Source organism: Pseudophryne corroboree, chromosome 8, assembly GCF_028390025.1.
Source record: "Pseudophryne corroboree isolate aPseCor3 chromosome 8, aPseCor3.hap2, whole genome shotgun sequence".
Lineage (NCBI taxonomy): Eukaryota > Metazoa > Chordata > Amphibia > Anura > Myobatrachidae > Pseudophryne > Pseudophryne corroboree.
In genome coordinates, this window is record NC_086451.1 from 249,677,686 (window position 1) to 249,692,855 (window position 15,170).

A 15,170-nucleotide genomic window follows, 5' to 3' on the forward strand; every position below is an offset into this window, starting at 1 on the left:
TTCTCAAGAAGCAAGTATGACTTTACAGAAAGCAATTCAAAAACTGGTACAGACTCAGTTCATTGTTCCAGTTCTACTTCAGCTGCAAAACCAGGGTTATTATTCCAACCTGTTTGTAGTTCCGAAACTGGACGGTTTGGTAATGCCCATTTTAAATCTCAAGTCGTTGAACCCGTACTTACAAGTTCAAGATAGTCTCTGAGAGCAGTGATCTCAGGTCTGGAAGAGGGGTAATTCCTAGTGTCTGGATATCAAGGATGCGTAGCTTCATATTTCGATTTGGCCGCCTCATAAGGCTTATGTAAGGTTTGCTTCGCAGGACTGTCACTACCAGATCCAGGCCCTCCATTTGGCCTCTCTACGGCACAGAGGGTGTTCACCAAGGTAATGGCAGAAATTATGTTTCTTCTCCGCTAACATCGAGTGAACATAATACCGTACCTGGACGATCTGCTGATAACCTCTCCCTGGACGGTGCTTTTATTAGTCAACATTGCCTTCTCTACCTGACTACTCCAGAATCACGGCTGGATTCTGAACCTACCAAAATCTCATCTGGAACCAACACGGAGGCTTCCGTTCCTGGGGATGATACTGGATACAGAGGCACAGAAGGTATTCCTTCCGTAGGAAAAGGCATTGGTGATCCAGTCGATGGTGCGGGATGTTCTAAGACAAACACGGGTTTTGGTGCATCTATGTATTCTCCTTCTGGGAAAGATTGTAGCCTCTTACGAGGCGCTGCAGTACGGAAGGTTTCACGCAAGGCCCTTCCAGCTTGATCTGTTGGACAAATCTTCACATGCATCAGAGGAACGGTCTGTCGCCAAAAGCTAGGATTTCTCTTCTGTGGTGGCTTCAGACTTCTCACCTGATCGAGGGCCGGAGGTTCGAGATTTCATATTGGATTCTGCTTACCACAGACGCAAGCCTCAGAGGTTGGGGAGCGGTCACCCAGGGAGAACAGTTCCAAGGAAAATGTTCTAGTCAGGAAGCCATTCTTCCAATCAACATTCTGAAGATAAGGGCCTTATACAACGCCTTGCTACAGGGGTAAAGCATCTTTTTCAAGATCAGGCCATTCAGGTTCAGTCGGACAATGTGAAGGCAGTAACGTACATAAACAGAGATGGAACGAAGAGCAGCAATGTCAGAGGTAAGAAGGATTCTCCCCTGGGCAGAAAGACACGCTCTGGCATTGTCCGCAATCTTCATTCTGGGAGTAGACAACTGGGAAGCAGACTTCCTCAGCAGACATGACTTCCACCCAGGAGAGTGGGGCCTTCACCCGGAGCTGTTGGTATGCTTGACACGTTGGTGGGGAATACCACAAATCGACATGATGGCCTCTCGTCTCAACAAGAAGCTCAAGCAGTGTTGTTCCATGTCGAGGGACCCAGAAGCAGTGGCGGTGGATGCTCTGGTGACTCCATGGGTCTACCTGATGGTGTACACGTTTCCACCACTCCCATTGATCCCAAAGATTCTCAAAAGAATAAAAAGGGAAAAGGTTCAGCAATTCTCTTTGTTCCGGAGTGGCTAATAAGTGCCTGGTATGCGGATCTACTGGAGATGCTTCTAGAGGACCCGTGGCCTCTACCTCTTCGCGAGGACCTTCTCCAACAGGGGCTGTTCGTCTATCAAGATTTACCACAGCTATGTTGACGGTATTGAAGTTGAGCGTCAAATTTTAGCCCGGAAAGGGATCCCGGATAGGGTAATTCCAACCCTGATCCAAGCCAGAAAGGGGATAACGTCTAAACATTACCACTGTATTTGTAAAAAATACGTCTTTTTGTGAGTACAGGAAATTTCCTGCGGTGGAATTTCAACTGGGACATTGTCTACTTTTCCTGGAGTCGGGTGTGGGCCTACGTTTGGGCTCCATAAAGATCCAGATTTCGGCCTTATCCATTTTCTTCCAGAAACTATTGGCTTCTCTCCCTGAGGTTCAGACCTTTTTTGAAGTGGGTTCTGCATAGCCAGCCGCCCTTTGTGCCTCCTTCGCCACCTTGGGATCTCAACGCGGTGTTGCAGTTCCTGCAATCGGAATGGTTTGAGCCTTTACAGGAAGTTGACGACAAGTTTCTTACGTGGAAGGCCGTCACACTGTTGGCCTTGGCTTCTGTGCGGCGTGTGTTGGAGCTGGGGGGCTTTGTCTTACAAAAGCCCCTATATGATTTTACATGAAGATAAAGCTGAACTCAGATCTCGTCAGCAATTTCTTCCAAAGGTGGTGTCTGCGTTTCATATCAACAAACCTATTGTGGTTCCGGTGGTTACCAACACCTCTGCTACTTCAAAGTCCTTGGATATTGTGAGGGCTTTGAAGATCTATGTGAAGCTGACAGCTCGTCACAGACAATCTGACTCGCTGTTTCTCTATGATTGCAATAAAATTGTGTTTCTTGCTTCAAAGCAAACAATTGCATGCTTGATCAGGCTTACTATCCAGCATGCTTATTCCGCGGCAGGTTTGCCATGTCCAAAATCTGTATAGGCCCACTCTACTAGGTCGGTGGGTTCTTCCTGGGAGGCTGTCCGGGGTGTCTCTGCTTTACAGCTCTGCCGAGCAGCTACTTGGTCAGGTTCGAACGCGTTTGCTAAGTTCTACACTTTGGCTTCTAAGGACCTTCAGGTTTGCAGGAACCTCAGCACTCTCCCACCCGGTTTGGGACCTTTGGTACATTCCCATGGTACTAAATGGAACCCCAGTATCCTCTAGGACGTAGGAGAAAATAGGATTTTAATTACCTACCAGTAAATCCTTTTCTTGTAGTCCGTAGAGGATACTGGGTGCCCGCCCGGTACTTCGTTCTTCCTGCACTGTTATTTGGTTGAGTTTTGTTGGTTCAGCTGTTACTGTTCCTGTTTAAAGTTGTGTTAGCATAGCTTTCCTCCTTGTTTGTGTGTGCTGGTTCAGAATCTCACCACTATCTTTTATATCCTCTCAAAGTATGTCTGTCTCCTCGGGCACAGTTTCCTAGACTGAGTCTGGTAGGAGGGGCATAGAGGGAGGAGCCAGCCCACACTATCAAATTCTTAAAGTGCCCATGGCTCCTTGTGGACCCGTCTATACCCCATTTTACTTAATAGAACCCCAGTATCCTCTACGGACTACAAGAAAATAATTTACCGGTAGGTAATTAAAATCCTCTCTTTAGTATTTGCCAGACAAATCTTTCTCTGATTGCATTTTTAACACTGGGTTATATATACTGCTCAGGAGTCTTGAAAATAAAATGTTTTAAGTTTAACAGCACAGGCTTCTCCCACCATATACTTTACTCCATGCCCTGCCCAGTCAGACGTCAGGGTAACACCATCTTAAACAGCCGGCAGTGTCAAGGAAGCCGTCTATTTTCTCCCATGGAATTAGAGACCAGGATTTATTTGGTAAATACAAAAATCCTGTGTTTTTTTTTCCCTTCATCCATGGGGAATCTGAAGATGTCCCTAAGGGGAAGAGCGTCCCTGCGCTGTATGTATCCCAAAACTACTGTAGCATCCTTAGAGATATCTGGCACTGTGGGGGCATATCTGGCACTGTGGGGGCATATCTGGCACTATGAGGGCTGTGTACGGCTAGAGCTGCATTTCCCACCCTAGGCTTATACTCGAGTCAATAAGTTTTCCCAGGTTTTTGTGGTAAAATAAGGTGCCTCGGCTTATATTCGGGTCGACTTATACTCGAGTATATACGATACACAGTATGCTTCTATCATGTATCATATCTGTAGAGAGATAAAGTTCTCACAGCCGTAACTTTAAAACCACCTGCTTCTTACAGTGTAGGCCCCCTTTGTGCCGACAAAACATCTGACCCCTTAAGGCATAAACTCAACAAGATCTTTTGAAGGTGTTTTGTGGTATGTGAAACAAAGTCCTGTAACTTGTGGTACCCCTATGGTTCAGACTTGTTTTCTCTATCGTCCTAGTGGATGCTGGGGTTCCTGAAAGGACCATGGGGAATAGCGGCTCCGCTGGAGACAGGGCACAAAAAGTAAAGCTTTAGGATCAGGTGGTGTGCACTGGCTCCTCCCCCTATGACCCTCCTCCAAGCCTCAGTTAGATTTTTGTGCCCGGCCGAGAAGGGTGCAATCTAGGTGGCTCTCCTAAAGAGCTGCTTAGAAAAGTTTAGCTTAGGTTTTTTATTTTACAGTGAGTCCTGCTGGCAACAGGATCACTGCAACGAGGGACTTAGGGGAGAAGAAGTGAACTCACCTGCGTGCAGGATGGATTGGCTTCTTTGGCTACTGGACATTAGCTCCAGAGGGACGATCACAGGTACAGCCTGGATGGTCACCGGAGCCTCGCCGCCGGCCCCCTTGCAGATGCTGAAACAAGAAGAAGGTCCAGAATCGGCGGCATGAAGACTCCTCAGTCTTCTTAAGGTAGCGCACAGCACTGCAGCTGTGCGCCATTGCTCTCAGCACACTTCACACGGCAGTCACTGAGGGTGCAGGGCGCTGGAAGGGGGGCGCCCTGGGAGGCAATGAAAACCTATTTTTGGCTAAAAATACCTCACATATAGCCTCCGGGGGCTATATGGAGATATTTAACCCCTGCCAGAATCCGTTAAGAGCGGGAGACGATGCCACCGAAAAAGGGGCGGGGCCTATCTCCTCAGCACACAGCGCCATTTTCCCTCACAGAAAGGCTGGAGGGAAGGCTCCCAGGCTCTCCCCTGCACTGCACTACAGAAACAGGGTTAAAACAGAGAGGGGGGGCACTAATTTGGCGTTAGAAATATATAAAAAAGATGCTATAAGGGAAAACACTTATATAAGGTTGTCCCTATATAATTATAGCGTTTTTGGTGTGTGCTGGCAAACTCTCCCTCTGTCTCTCCAAAGGGCTAGTAGGTCCTGTCCTCTATCAGAGCATTCCCTGTGTGTGTGCTGTGTGTCGGTACGTGTGTGTCGACATGTATGAGGACGATGTTGGTGAGGAGGCGGAGCAATTGCCTGTAATGGTGATGTCACTCTCTAGGGAGTCGACACCGGAATGGATGGCTTATTTAGGGAATTACGTGATAATGTCAACACGCGGCAAGGTCGGTTGACGACATGAGACGGCCGACAAACAATTAGTACCGGTCCAGACGTCTCAAAAACACCGTCAGGGGTTTTAAAACGCCCGTTTACTTTAGTCGGTCGACACAGACACAGACAGGGACACTGAATCCAGTGTCGACGGTGAATAAACAAACGTATTCCTTATTAGGGCCACACGTTAAGGGCAATGAAGGAGGTGTTACATATTTCTGATACTACAAGTACCACAAAAGAGGGTATTATGTGGGATGTGAAAAAACTACCGTAGTTTTTCCTGAATCAGATAAATTAAATGAAGTGTGTGATGATGCGTGGGTTCCCCCCGATAGAAAATATGGGCGGTATACCCTTTCCCGCCAGAAGTTAGGGCGCGTTGGGAAACACCCCTTAGGGTGGATAAGGCGCTCACACGCTTATCAGAACAAGTGGCGGTACCGTCTATAGATAGGGCCGTCCTCAAGGAGCCAGCTGACAGGAGGCTGGAAAATATCATAAAAAGTATATACACACATACTGGTGTTATACTGCGACCAGCGATCGCCTCAGCCTGGATGTGCAGAGCTGGGGTGGCTTGGTCGGATTCCCTGACTAAAAATATTGATACCCTTGACAGGGACAGTATTTTATTGACTATAGAGCATTTAAAGGATGCATTTCTATATATGCGAGATGCACAGAGGGATATTTGCACTCTGGCATCAAGAGTAAGTGCGATGTCCATATCTGCCAGAAGATGTTTATGGACACGACAGTGGTCAGGTGATGCAGATTCCAAACGGCACAAAGGTGTATTGCCGTATAAAGGAAGAGGAGTTATTTGGGGTCGGTCCATCGGACCTGGTGGCCACGGCAACTGCTGGAAAATCCACCGTTTTTTACCCTAAGTCACATCTCTGCAGAAAAAGACACCGTCTTTTCAGCTTCAGTCCTTTCGTCCCTATAAGAGTCATATCTGCCCAGGGATAGAGGAAAGGGAAGAAGACTGCAGCAGGCAGCCCATTCCCAGGAACAGAAGCGTTCCACCGCTTCTGACAAGCTCTCAGCATGACGCTGAGACCGTACAGGACCCCTGGATCCTACAAGTAGTATCCCAGGGGTACAGATTGGAATGTCGAGACGTTTCCCCTGCGCAGGCTCCTGAAGTCTGCTTTACCAAGGTCTCCCTCTGACAAGGAGGCAGTATGGGAAACAATTCACGAGCTGTATTCCCAGCAGGTGATAATTAAATTACCCCTCCTACAACAAGAAAAGGGGTATTATTCCACACTATATTGTGGTACTGAAGCCAGAAGGCTAGGTGAGACCTATTCTAAATCTAAAAAAATTTGAACACTTACAAAGGTTCAAATCAAGATGGAGTCACTCAGAGCAGTGATAACGAACCGGGAAGAAGGGGACTATATGGTGTCCCGAGACATCAGGGATGCTTACCTCCATGTCCCAAATTTGCCCTTATCACTAAGGGTACCTCAGGTTCGTGGTACAGAACTGTCACTATCAGTTTCAGACGCTGCCGTTTGGATTGTCCACGGCACCCCGGGTCTTTACCAAGGTAATGGCCGAAATGATGGTTCTTCTTCGAAGAAAAGGCGTCTTAATTATCCCTTACTTGGACGATCTCCTGATAAGGGCAAAGTCCAGGGAACAGTTGGAGGTCGGAGTAGCACTATCTCGGATACTGTTACAACAGCAGGGGTGGATTCTAAATATTCCAAAATCGCAGCTGATCCCGACAACAAGTCTCCTGTGCTTAGGGATGATTCTGGACACAGTCCAGAAAAAGGTGTTTCTCCCGGAAGAGAAAGCCAGGGAGTTATCCGAGCTAGTCAGGAACCTCCTAAAATCAGTGCATCATTGCACAAGGGCCATGGTAAAAAAATGGTGACTTCCTTCGAAGCAATTCCAGTCTGCAGATTTCATGCAAGAACTTTTCAGTGGGATCTGCTGGACAAATGGTCCGGATCGCATCTTCAGATGCATCAGCGGATAACCCTATATCCAAGGACAAGGGTGTCTCTCCTGTGGTGGTTACAGAGTGCTCATCTTCTAGAGGGCCGCAGATTCGGCATTCAGTTTTGGATGTTGGTGACCACGGAGGCCAGCCCGAGAGGCTGGGGAGCAGTCACACAAGGAAAAAATTTCCAGGGAGTGTGATCAAGTCTGGAGACTTTTCTCCACATAAATATAGCTAAGGGTAAATTTATAATGCTCTAAGCTTAGCAAGACCTCTGCTTCAAGGTCAGCCGGTATTGATCCAGTGGGAAAAACATCACGGCAGTCGCCCACGTAAATAGACAGGGCGGCACAAGAAGCAGGAGGGCAGTGGCAAAAACTGCAAGGACTTTTCGCTGGGCGGAAAATCATGTGATAGCACTGTCAGCAGTGTTTCATTCCGGGAATGGAAACTGGGAAGCAGACTTCCTCAGTAGGCACGACCTCCACCCGGCAGAGTGGAAACTTCATGGGGAAGTTTTCCACATGATTGTAAACCGTTGGGAATTACCAAAGGTGGACATGATGGCGTCCCGTCTGAACAAAAAACGGGACAGGTATTGCGCCAGGTTAAGAGACCCTCAGGCAATAGCTGTGGACGTTCTGGTAACACCGTGGGTGTACCAGTCGGTGTATGTGTTCCATCCTCTGCTTTTCATACCTAAGGTACTGAGAATTATAAGACGTAGAGGAGTAAGAACTATACTCATGGCTCCGGATTGGCCAAGAAGGACTTGGTACCCGGAACTTCAAGAGATGCTCACAGAGGACTTATGGCCTCTGCCGCTAAGAAGGGACTTGTTTCAGCAAGTACCATGTCTGTTCCAAGACTTACCGCAGCTGCGTTTGACGGCATGGCGGTGGAACGCCGGATCCCAAGGGAAAAGGCATTCAGGAAGAGGTCATTCCTACCCTGGTCAAAGCCAGAAAGGAGGTGACCGCACAACATTATCACCACATGTGGCGAAAATATGTTGCGTGGTGTGAGGCCAGGAAGGCCCCACGAAGAAATTTCAACTCGGTCGATTCCTGCATTTCCTGCAAACAGGAGTGTCTATGGGCCTCAAATTGGGGTCCATTAAGGTTCAAATTTCGGCCCTGTCGATTTTTCTTCCAGAAAGAATTGGCTTCAGTTCCTGAAGTCCAGAAGTTTGTCAAGGGAGTATTGCATATACAACCCCCTTTTGTGCCTCCAGTGGCACTGTGGGATCTCAACGTAGTTCTGGGATTCCTCAAAACACATTGGTTTAAAACCAGTCATCTGTGGATTTGAAGCATCTCACATGAAAAGTGAACATGCTCTTGGACCTGGCCTGGACCAGGCGAGTGTCAAATTGGTGGTTTTTTTTCTCAAAAAAGCCCATATCTGTTTGTCCATTCGGACAGGGCAGAGCTGCGGACTCGTCCCCAGTTCTCTCCCTAAGGTGGTGTCAGTGTTTCACCTGAACCAGCTTATTGTGGTGTCTTGCGCCTACTAGGGACTTGGAGGACTCCAAGTTGCTAGATGTGGTCAGGGCCCTGAAAATATAGGTTCCAGGACGGCTGGAGTCAGGAAAACTGACTTGCTGTTATCCTGTATGCACCCAACAAACTGGGTGCTCTTGCTTCTAAGCAGACTTTTGCTAGTTGGATGTGTAATACAATTCAGCTTGCACATTCTGTGGCAGGCCTGCCACAGCCAAAATATGTAAATGCCCATTCCACAAGGAAGGTGGGCTCATCTTGGGCGGCTGCCCGAGGGGTCTCGGCTTTACAACTTTGCCGAGCGGCTATTTAGTCAGGGGCAAACACGTTTGTAAAATCCTACAAATTTGATAACCTGGCTAAGGAGGACCTGGAGTTCTCTCATTCGGTGCTGCAGAGTCATCCGCACTCTCCCGCCCGTTTGGGAGCTTTGGTATAATCCCCATGGTCCTTTCAGGAACCCCAGCATCCACTAGGACGATAGAGAAAATAAGAATTTACTTACCGATAATTCTATTTCTCGGAGTCCGTAGTGGATGCTGGGCGCCCATCCCAAGTGCGGATTATCTGCAATACTTGTACATAGTTACAAAAATCGGGTTATTATTGTTGTGAGCCATCTTTCAGAGGCTCCGCTGTTATCATACTGTTAACTGGGTTCAGATCACAGGTTGTACAGTGTGATTGGTGTGGCTGGTATGAGTCTTACCCGGGATTCATAAATCCTTCCTTATTGTGTACGCTCGTCCGGGCACAGTATCCTAACTGAGGCTTGGAGGAGGGTCATAGGGGGAGGAGCCAGTGCACACCACCTGATCCTAAAGCTTTACTTTTTGTGCCCTGTCTCCTGCGGAGCCGCTATTCCCCATGGTCCTTTCAGGAACCCCAGCATCCACTACGGACTCCGAGAAATAGAATTATCGGTAAGTAAATTCTTATTTTTCCAACATATCACAGATACTTGATCGGATTACGATTTGGGGCATTTGGAGGCCAAGTGGACACCTTCAACTTTCAACATGGGCAGTCTGACTGGTCTGTAGCTATGTAGCAAGCTGCAGTGCACTGTATATCCTGACACCCTTCTATCATAGCTAGCATTAACTTTTTCAGCAATTTTTGCTACACTAGCTCTTCTATGGTATAGGACCAGATGGACTAGTTTTTGCTCTTTACACACATCAGTGAGCATTGGACGACCCTGTTGTAGGTTCACTGGTTGTCCTTCCTTGGTTCATTTTTGGTAGGTACTAACTGTATATGTGTTCCCTGAGTGATAGGGATACAAAAGGAGCAGAGAGTTTCTGAAGTTATCGTCAAGTCCCAATGTCCTGATAAAGGCTGATTGTCCCCAAGTGAAGACTTTTCTCCTAAGGTTTTGTGAGACTTGCATTTGAAGGCAGAAATTCATGTTATAATTACAATAATATCTTGTGATGCAGTGTGGCTTTACTCAATTATAGTATAATACTAACCATTTAACTTAATTTTTTAACTTCAGAATTGCTATAAATATTACATGAGTGATGACATCAACCGTGATGCTGATGGCATGGATGAACAGTGCAGGTAAAGTATATGCAGTGTGTGCAAGATACATTTATTTTTATATATTTAGAAAACAGTTTATGCGCAAAGATCAGTCCGTCTTAAAAATTATGATTAAGATTTCTATACTCTGTGCTCACCTTTATGGATATAAGTTGGGGCAGCAAATTACAAGTGAAGCTACCCCAATGGGCTTCACGTCACATAACGACAAATGGATTTGCAATTGCGCCTGAACAAGTGTATTAAATGTAGTATATTAGGCAATTGAATTAGAAATGCTAATCTTCATTTCAAAAACTTAGAAAATCTGTTAAAATAACAGTGCAGGATAAAGCTCATGTGTTTTGTATCGTAAGTCACATACAAAGGAAAAAATAATAATAATGATAAAGTAAATAATATGAGCATGAGACATGAAGAGCACGACTAAAAGTTAATAAACAATATTGGTGATATAGTAACTGTAGACATACAAAAGGGAAAGTCAATTCTGTATGCTGTTCACTTAGAGTGGCATCCCACTTCTCTAAAGTCAGGGTACAAAACTGTATTGGTGATAATTGCGTTAATTAAAAATTCCACTTTGGATGTGTCATTTGATTGTAGGATTAGGGAGGAGGTGGGCGGGAACTGATGGTATAAGTCCTTATTGATGCGGGGTACCCCTGAAGAAGCTGACGGGAGGATCAGAATAGGTGGTCCGGGAATGAAACTCAGGACTCCCCGTCCTCAACAGTTGTCTGGCAACAACCGTGATAACGCTCTGTTACAAGCGCATGCGGTTGCTATGGGCACTGAGAAGCGGTCACAGTCTCAGAGGGGAACTGAACACCGCTTCCAGACCTGACAGGACTGTCCGCGGTGCCTTCGCCCCTCTTAGAGTGTTACCTGTACCTCCTGATCCTTGTCCCAGCGTCCGCCGGCGTCCACCTTCACCGCACTCCGCGACCATAGCTCTCTCCTGCTGTCTCCCACCACTTCCTTGTTCCAGTTCTATATTTTTTTCCTCTGTATGTGACTTGTGATACAAAACACATGAGCTTTAATCCTGCACTGTTATTTTAACCGATTTTCTTCGTTTTTGAAATCGTAAAGATTAGCATTTCTAATTCAATTGCCTAATATACTACATTTTTTACACTTGTTCAGGCACAATTGCAAACCCATTTGTTGTCGTTTTACAAATTACTCTGTGGAACTGCAAGTCCCAGCGTTTTTAGGTAAGGCAGACTGTTCCCTCTGGCAAAGGGAAATCCGTAATGAGTCCTTGCACTTTGATTCCTATAATCAGCAGCTCCTTAACACCAAAATATACAGATTTTAAAATCAAAGAAAATGGCACTCCATAGTGTATGAATCAGTTTACATTTTATTTTTAATTACACCAGCTTTCCACACACATGTCAGAAAAACGTACCGAAACAGGCAGTATCAACCACCGTACGTATAGCGCTTGATAAAAGATATACAGGACTTGGCTGCATCTCACCATCTTGCAGTAGCTCGCCACCTTGCAACAGTCCTCGGCTAGGCCACAGCCCTACGCGTTTCGTCAAAGACTTCATCAGAGTAGCCCTCTGACAAAGTCTTTGTTTACGAAACAAATAGGGACGTGTATGATCTGATTGTATCTGTGACGGTCTGATTAAAACTGCATTTATGAAGAAGACTGGTGAGAAATTATATACATATACACAAATTTGGTCGTCCGGTACTCATAGAGTTAATGCTGGGGTGTTATCCTTAAGTATATATAGAAGCAATTTCCCATACCTGTAATCGGGTGTTTTATGGAAAAAATTGAGGCGGCACTCCAGATGCACTTAGTTTGTTTTGACTTGATGCTTTTTTTTCAACATGTTCCAATACACATTTGGATACACCTAGCCTTTGGAGTGGTGCCTTCGTTTTTTCCATAAAATACTTTTCTCTTGCGTCCTAGAGGATGCTGGGGTCCACATTAGTACCATGGGTATAGACTGGTACACCAGGAGCCATTGGCACTTTAAGACTTTAATAGTGTGGGCTGGCTCCTCCCTCTATGCCCCTCCTACCAGACTCAGTTTAGACAGTGTGCCCGGAGGAGCCGGTCACAGCTAGGGGAGCTCCCCAGAGCTTTTCTAGTAAAAAGTTATTTTAGAGTTTTTATTTTACAGAAAGGCTACTGGCAACAGCCTCCCTGCAGCGTGGGACTAAGGGGGGGAGGGGAGTAGTGTCCGCCCTGCGGGGTCTGAGACACTTGCTCCGCTGACAGGACACTGAGCTCCTCAGGGGATAGATCACTCCCCGCCACAGGGGATCGCTCACCCCAGCAGCATGCCGCCACCCCCTTACAGAGCTGAAGATTGTGGCGAGTAAGACACCGACCCCCCCTTGGAAGCGGGGGGCTGGTGTGAAGATAGCGGCAGCAGGGTAGGAGCGTAGTATTAACTGCGCTCCGGGATGGCTCAGCGGTACATAGTGCGGCGCATTGAGGGGCGCCCTGGGACAGCGCTTACATTGGTCACAAAGCCTGTCTGGGTCCCAGGATCTCAGGCAGCATCAATCCTCCCGCCAGTATAATCAGATGAAGAGCGGGAAGACAGCGCCATTTTGGGGGCGGAGCTTCTCAGAGCGGACCCAGCAGTATTCAGCGCCATTTTCCTGCCTGCACAGTGCTGATCAGGAGAAAGAAGGTCCCTCCAGAGCAACTCCAGCTATCTCACACAGTACCAGGGGATTGTAGAAGGGGTGGGAGGAGGCTGCGATACGACTGTGTATCCTATTAAGGTGCACAGTCAGCGCTGACAATGGGTCTCCCTTTGGTTAAAAGTGCTGTGTGGGTTGGCTCCAATCTGTGTCTCTCTTGCCATTCTTGGGGGTGAAACTCTGCCCTCCCCTGTGTGTGTGGGGTGTTTTGTGGTCTCCTTCAGCTATGTCCAGGGACCCTGTGTCATATGCTGCAAAGGATATGTCCTTCCAGGATGATCCCATTCCATGTAATCAGGATAGCACTGGTTTAGCACAGATTCCAGCAAGGGAACCTGAGTGGTTTTCTTCTATCAAATCTTGGATTTCTCAGATTTCATATAGAGTTGCAAGTAATGAATCCGCAACCCAGGTATTACAGAACTCTATGGCAGTATGGCCCGATTCTGGTTCCTCGGGACGCTCCGCTATATACACCCACAAACGTGCGCTTGTTCATGTCATGGAAGATGACAAGAATACCGATTCTGATACCACAGACGGTACTGTGGATGTGTTGCGGGGCTCTGCCTCTCTTGCAAAGGGGGTGCAATTGATGATAGAGGCTATCAGGGATGTATTGAATATTAATGATACCACACCTGAGCAGGTTGAGGAGGCTTAATTCAATGAAAATAAGAGAGCCTCGCTAACCTTCCCTGCGTCAAAGGATTTAAATGCTATATTTGAGAAAGCATGGGAAAACCCTGAGAAAAAATTCCAGATCCCTAAAAGGGTCCAGGTGGTGGCTCCTTTCCCTGAGGAGGAAAAAATGGGAAAGCCCGCCAATTGTTGACGCATCTGTGTCCAGACTCTCAAAAAAGGTGGTTTTACCTGTTCTGGGATCTACCGCCTTAAAGGAACCGGCTGATCGAAAAATTGATAATACACTTAAATCAATGTACACCGCTTGGGGGGCCATATTACGTCCCACTATTGCTAGTGCATGGATTGCAAAAGCTATAGTAAAATGGTCAGGCACCTTACTTGAGGATTTGGATACAATGGATGAGGGTGGTGATTAATTGTTTTTGCGTAACATTCACGATTCAGCAGGTTTTATGGTAGAATCCATGAAAGACCTGTGTTCCATGGCTGCGGGGATCTCTTCCATGTCTGTTTCAGCTCGTCTGGGACTGTGGCTGCGTCAGTGGTCGGCCAACGCAGAATCCAGGCAAAGTGTGGAGTACCTACCCTACACAGGTCAGGCTCTCTTTGGTGAAGCTTTGGATGCGTGGATATCCACATCTACAGCGGGTAAGTCTCCGTTCCTTCCCTCAGCTGCACCTGCTGAAGAAATCCTTCTCTTCATAAGCATAACAGTCCTTTCGGTCTAACAAGCCTAGAAAGGCCAAACCGTCCAATACCTTCTTTAGGGGAGGTCGAGCTAAATCCAAGAAACCTGCTGCGGCAGGTTCACAGGAAACTAAGCCTGCTTCCGGTACACCGAAGTCTTCCGCATGACGGTGGACCGCGCGGCCTGGCGGTGGGGCCAGTGAGAGCGAGGCTCAAACAGTACAGTCACATCTGGGTATCGTCCGGCCTGGATCCCTGGGTGATGGATATTGTGTCCCAGGAATACAGGTTGGAATTTCAAAATCTCCGTCCTCGCCGATTTTTCAAATCAGGCTTGCCAGTTCTGCTGGCGGACAGGACTGTCCTACAAGCAGCGGTCCAGAAGTTGGTGGAGGCACAGGTCATTGTGCCAGTACCACCTCATTTGCAAGCCACGGGTTACTATTCGAACTTTTTCGTGGTACTGAAACCGGATGGTTCAGTCAGGCCCATTCTGAACCTAAAATCACTGAACTCTATTCTGAAGGAGTTCAAGTTCAAAATGGAGTCTCTCAGAGCGGTGATATCAGGTCTGGAAGAGGGGGGAATTCCTAGTATCGCTGGATATCAAGGATGCGTACCTCCACATTCCGATTTGGCTACCGCATCAGGCTTATCTCTGTTTTGCATTACTGGACTGTAATTTCCAGTTCCAAGCCCTGCCATTCGGCCTCTCTGCAGCACCAAGGGTGTTTACCAAGGTGATGGCGGAGATGATGGTTCTACTCCGAAAACGGGATAAACATCATTCAGTATCTGGACGATCTACTGATAAAGGTATCGTCCAGGGAGGAACTGTTGCAGTCCATTGTACTCACAACCCGCCTACTCGGAGTCCACGGTTGGATTCTGAACCTTCCAAAATCGCATTTGGAACCAACCCGAAGGTTTTCTTTTCTGGGGATCATCCTCGACATGGAAGTGCAGAGGGTGTTTCTTCCACGGGATAAGGCGTTGGTGATACAAACAATGGTCCGGGATGTCCTGAAGCCAGCCCGGGTGTCTGTTCATCAATGCATCGCCTTTTGGGGAAGATGGTGGCCT

The 15,170-nt window shown here is 47.2% G+C and overlaps 1 protein-coding gene across 2 annotated transcripts in view; it reads left to right on the top strand.

Moving 5' to 3' along the window:
• The window catches only part of ATRX (ATRX chromatin remodeler), a 561,376-nt gene that overhangs the window by 165,254 nt on the left and 380,952 nt on the right, over window positions 1-15,170 (top strand). For both annotated transcript variants that reach the window (XM_063937173.1, XM_063937174.1), the window contains one exon: window positions 10,015-10,082. In XM_063937173.1, the coding sequence (XP_063793243.1) occupies window positions 10,015-10,082 (68 nt within the window). The remainder of the gene's footprint in view (window positions 1-10,014; window positions 10,083-15,170) is intronic.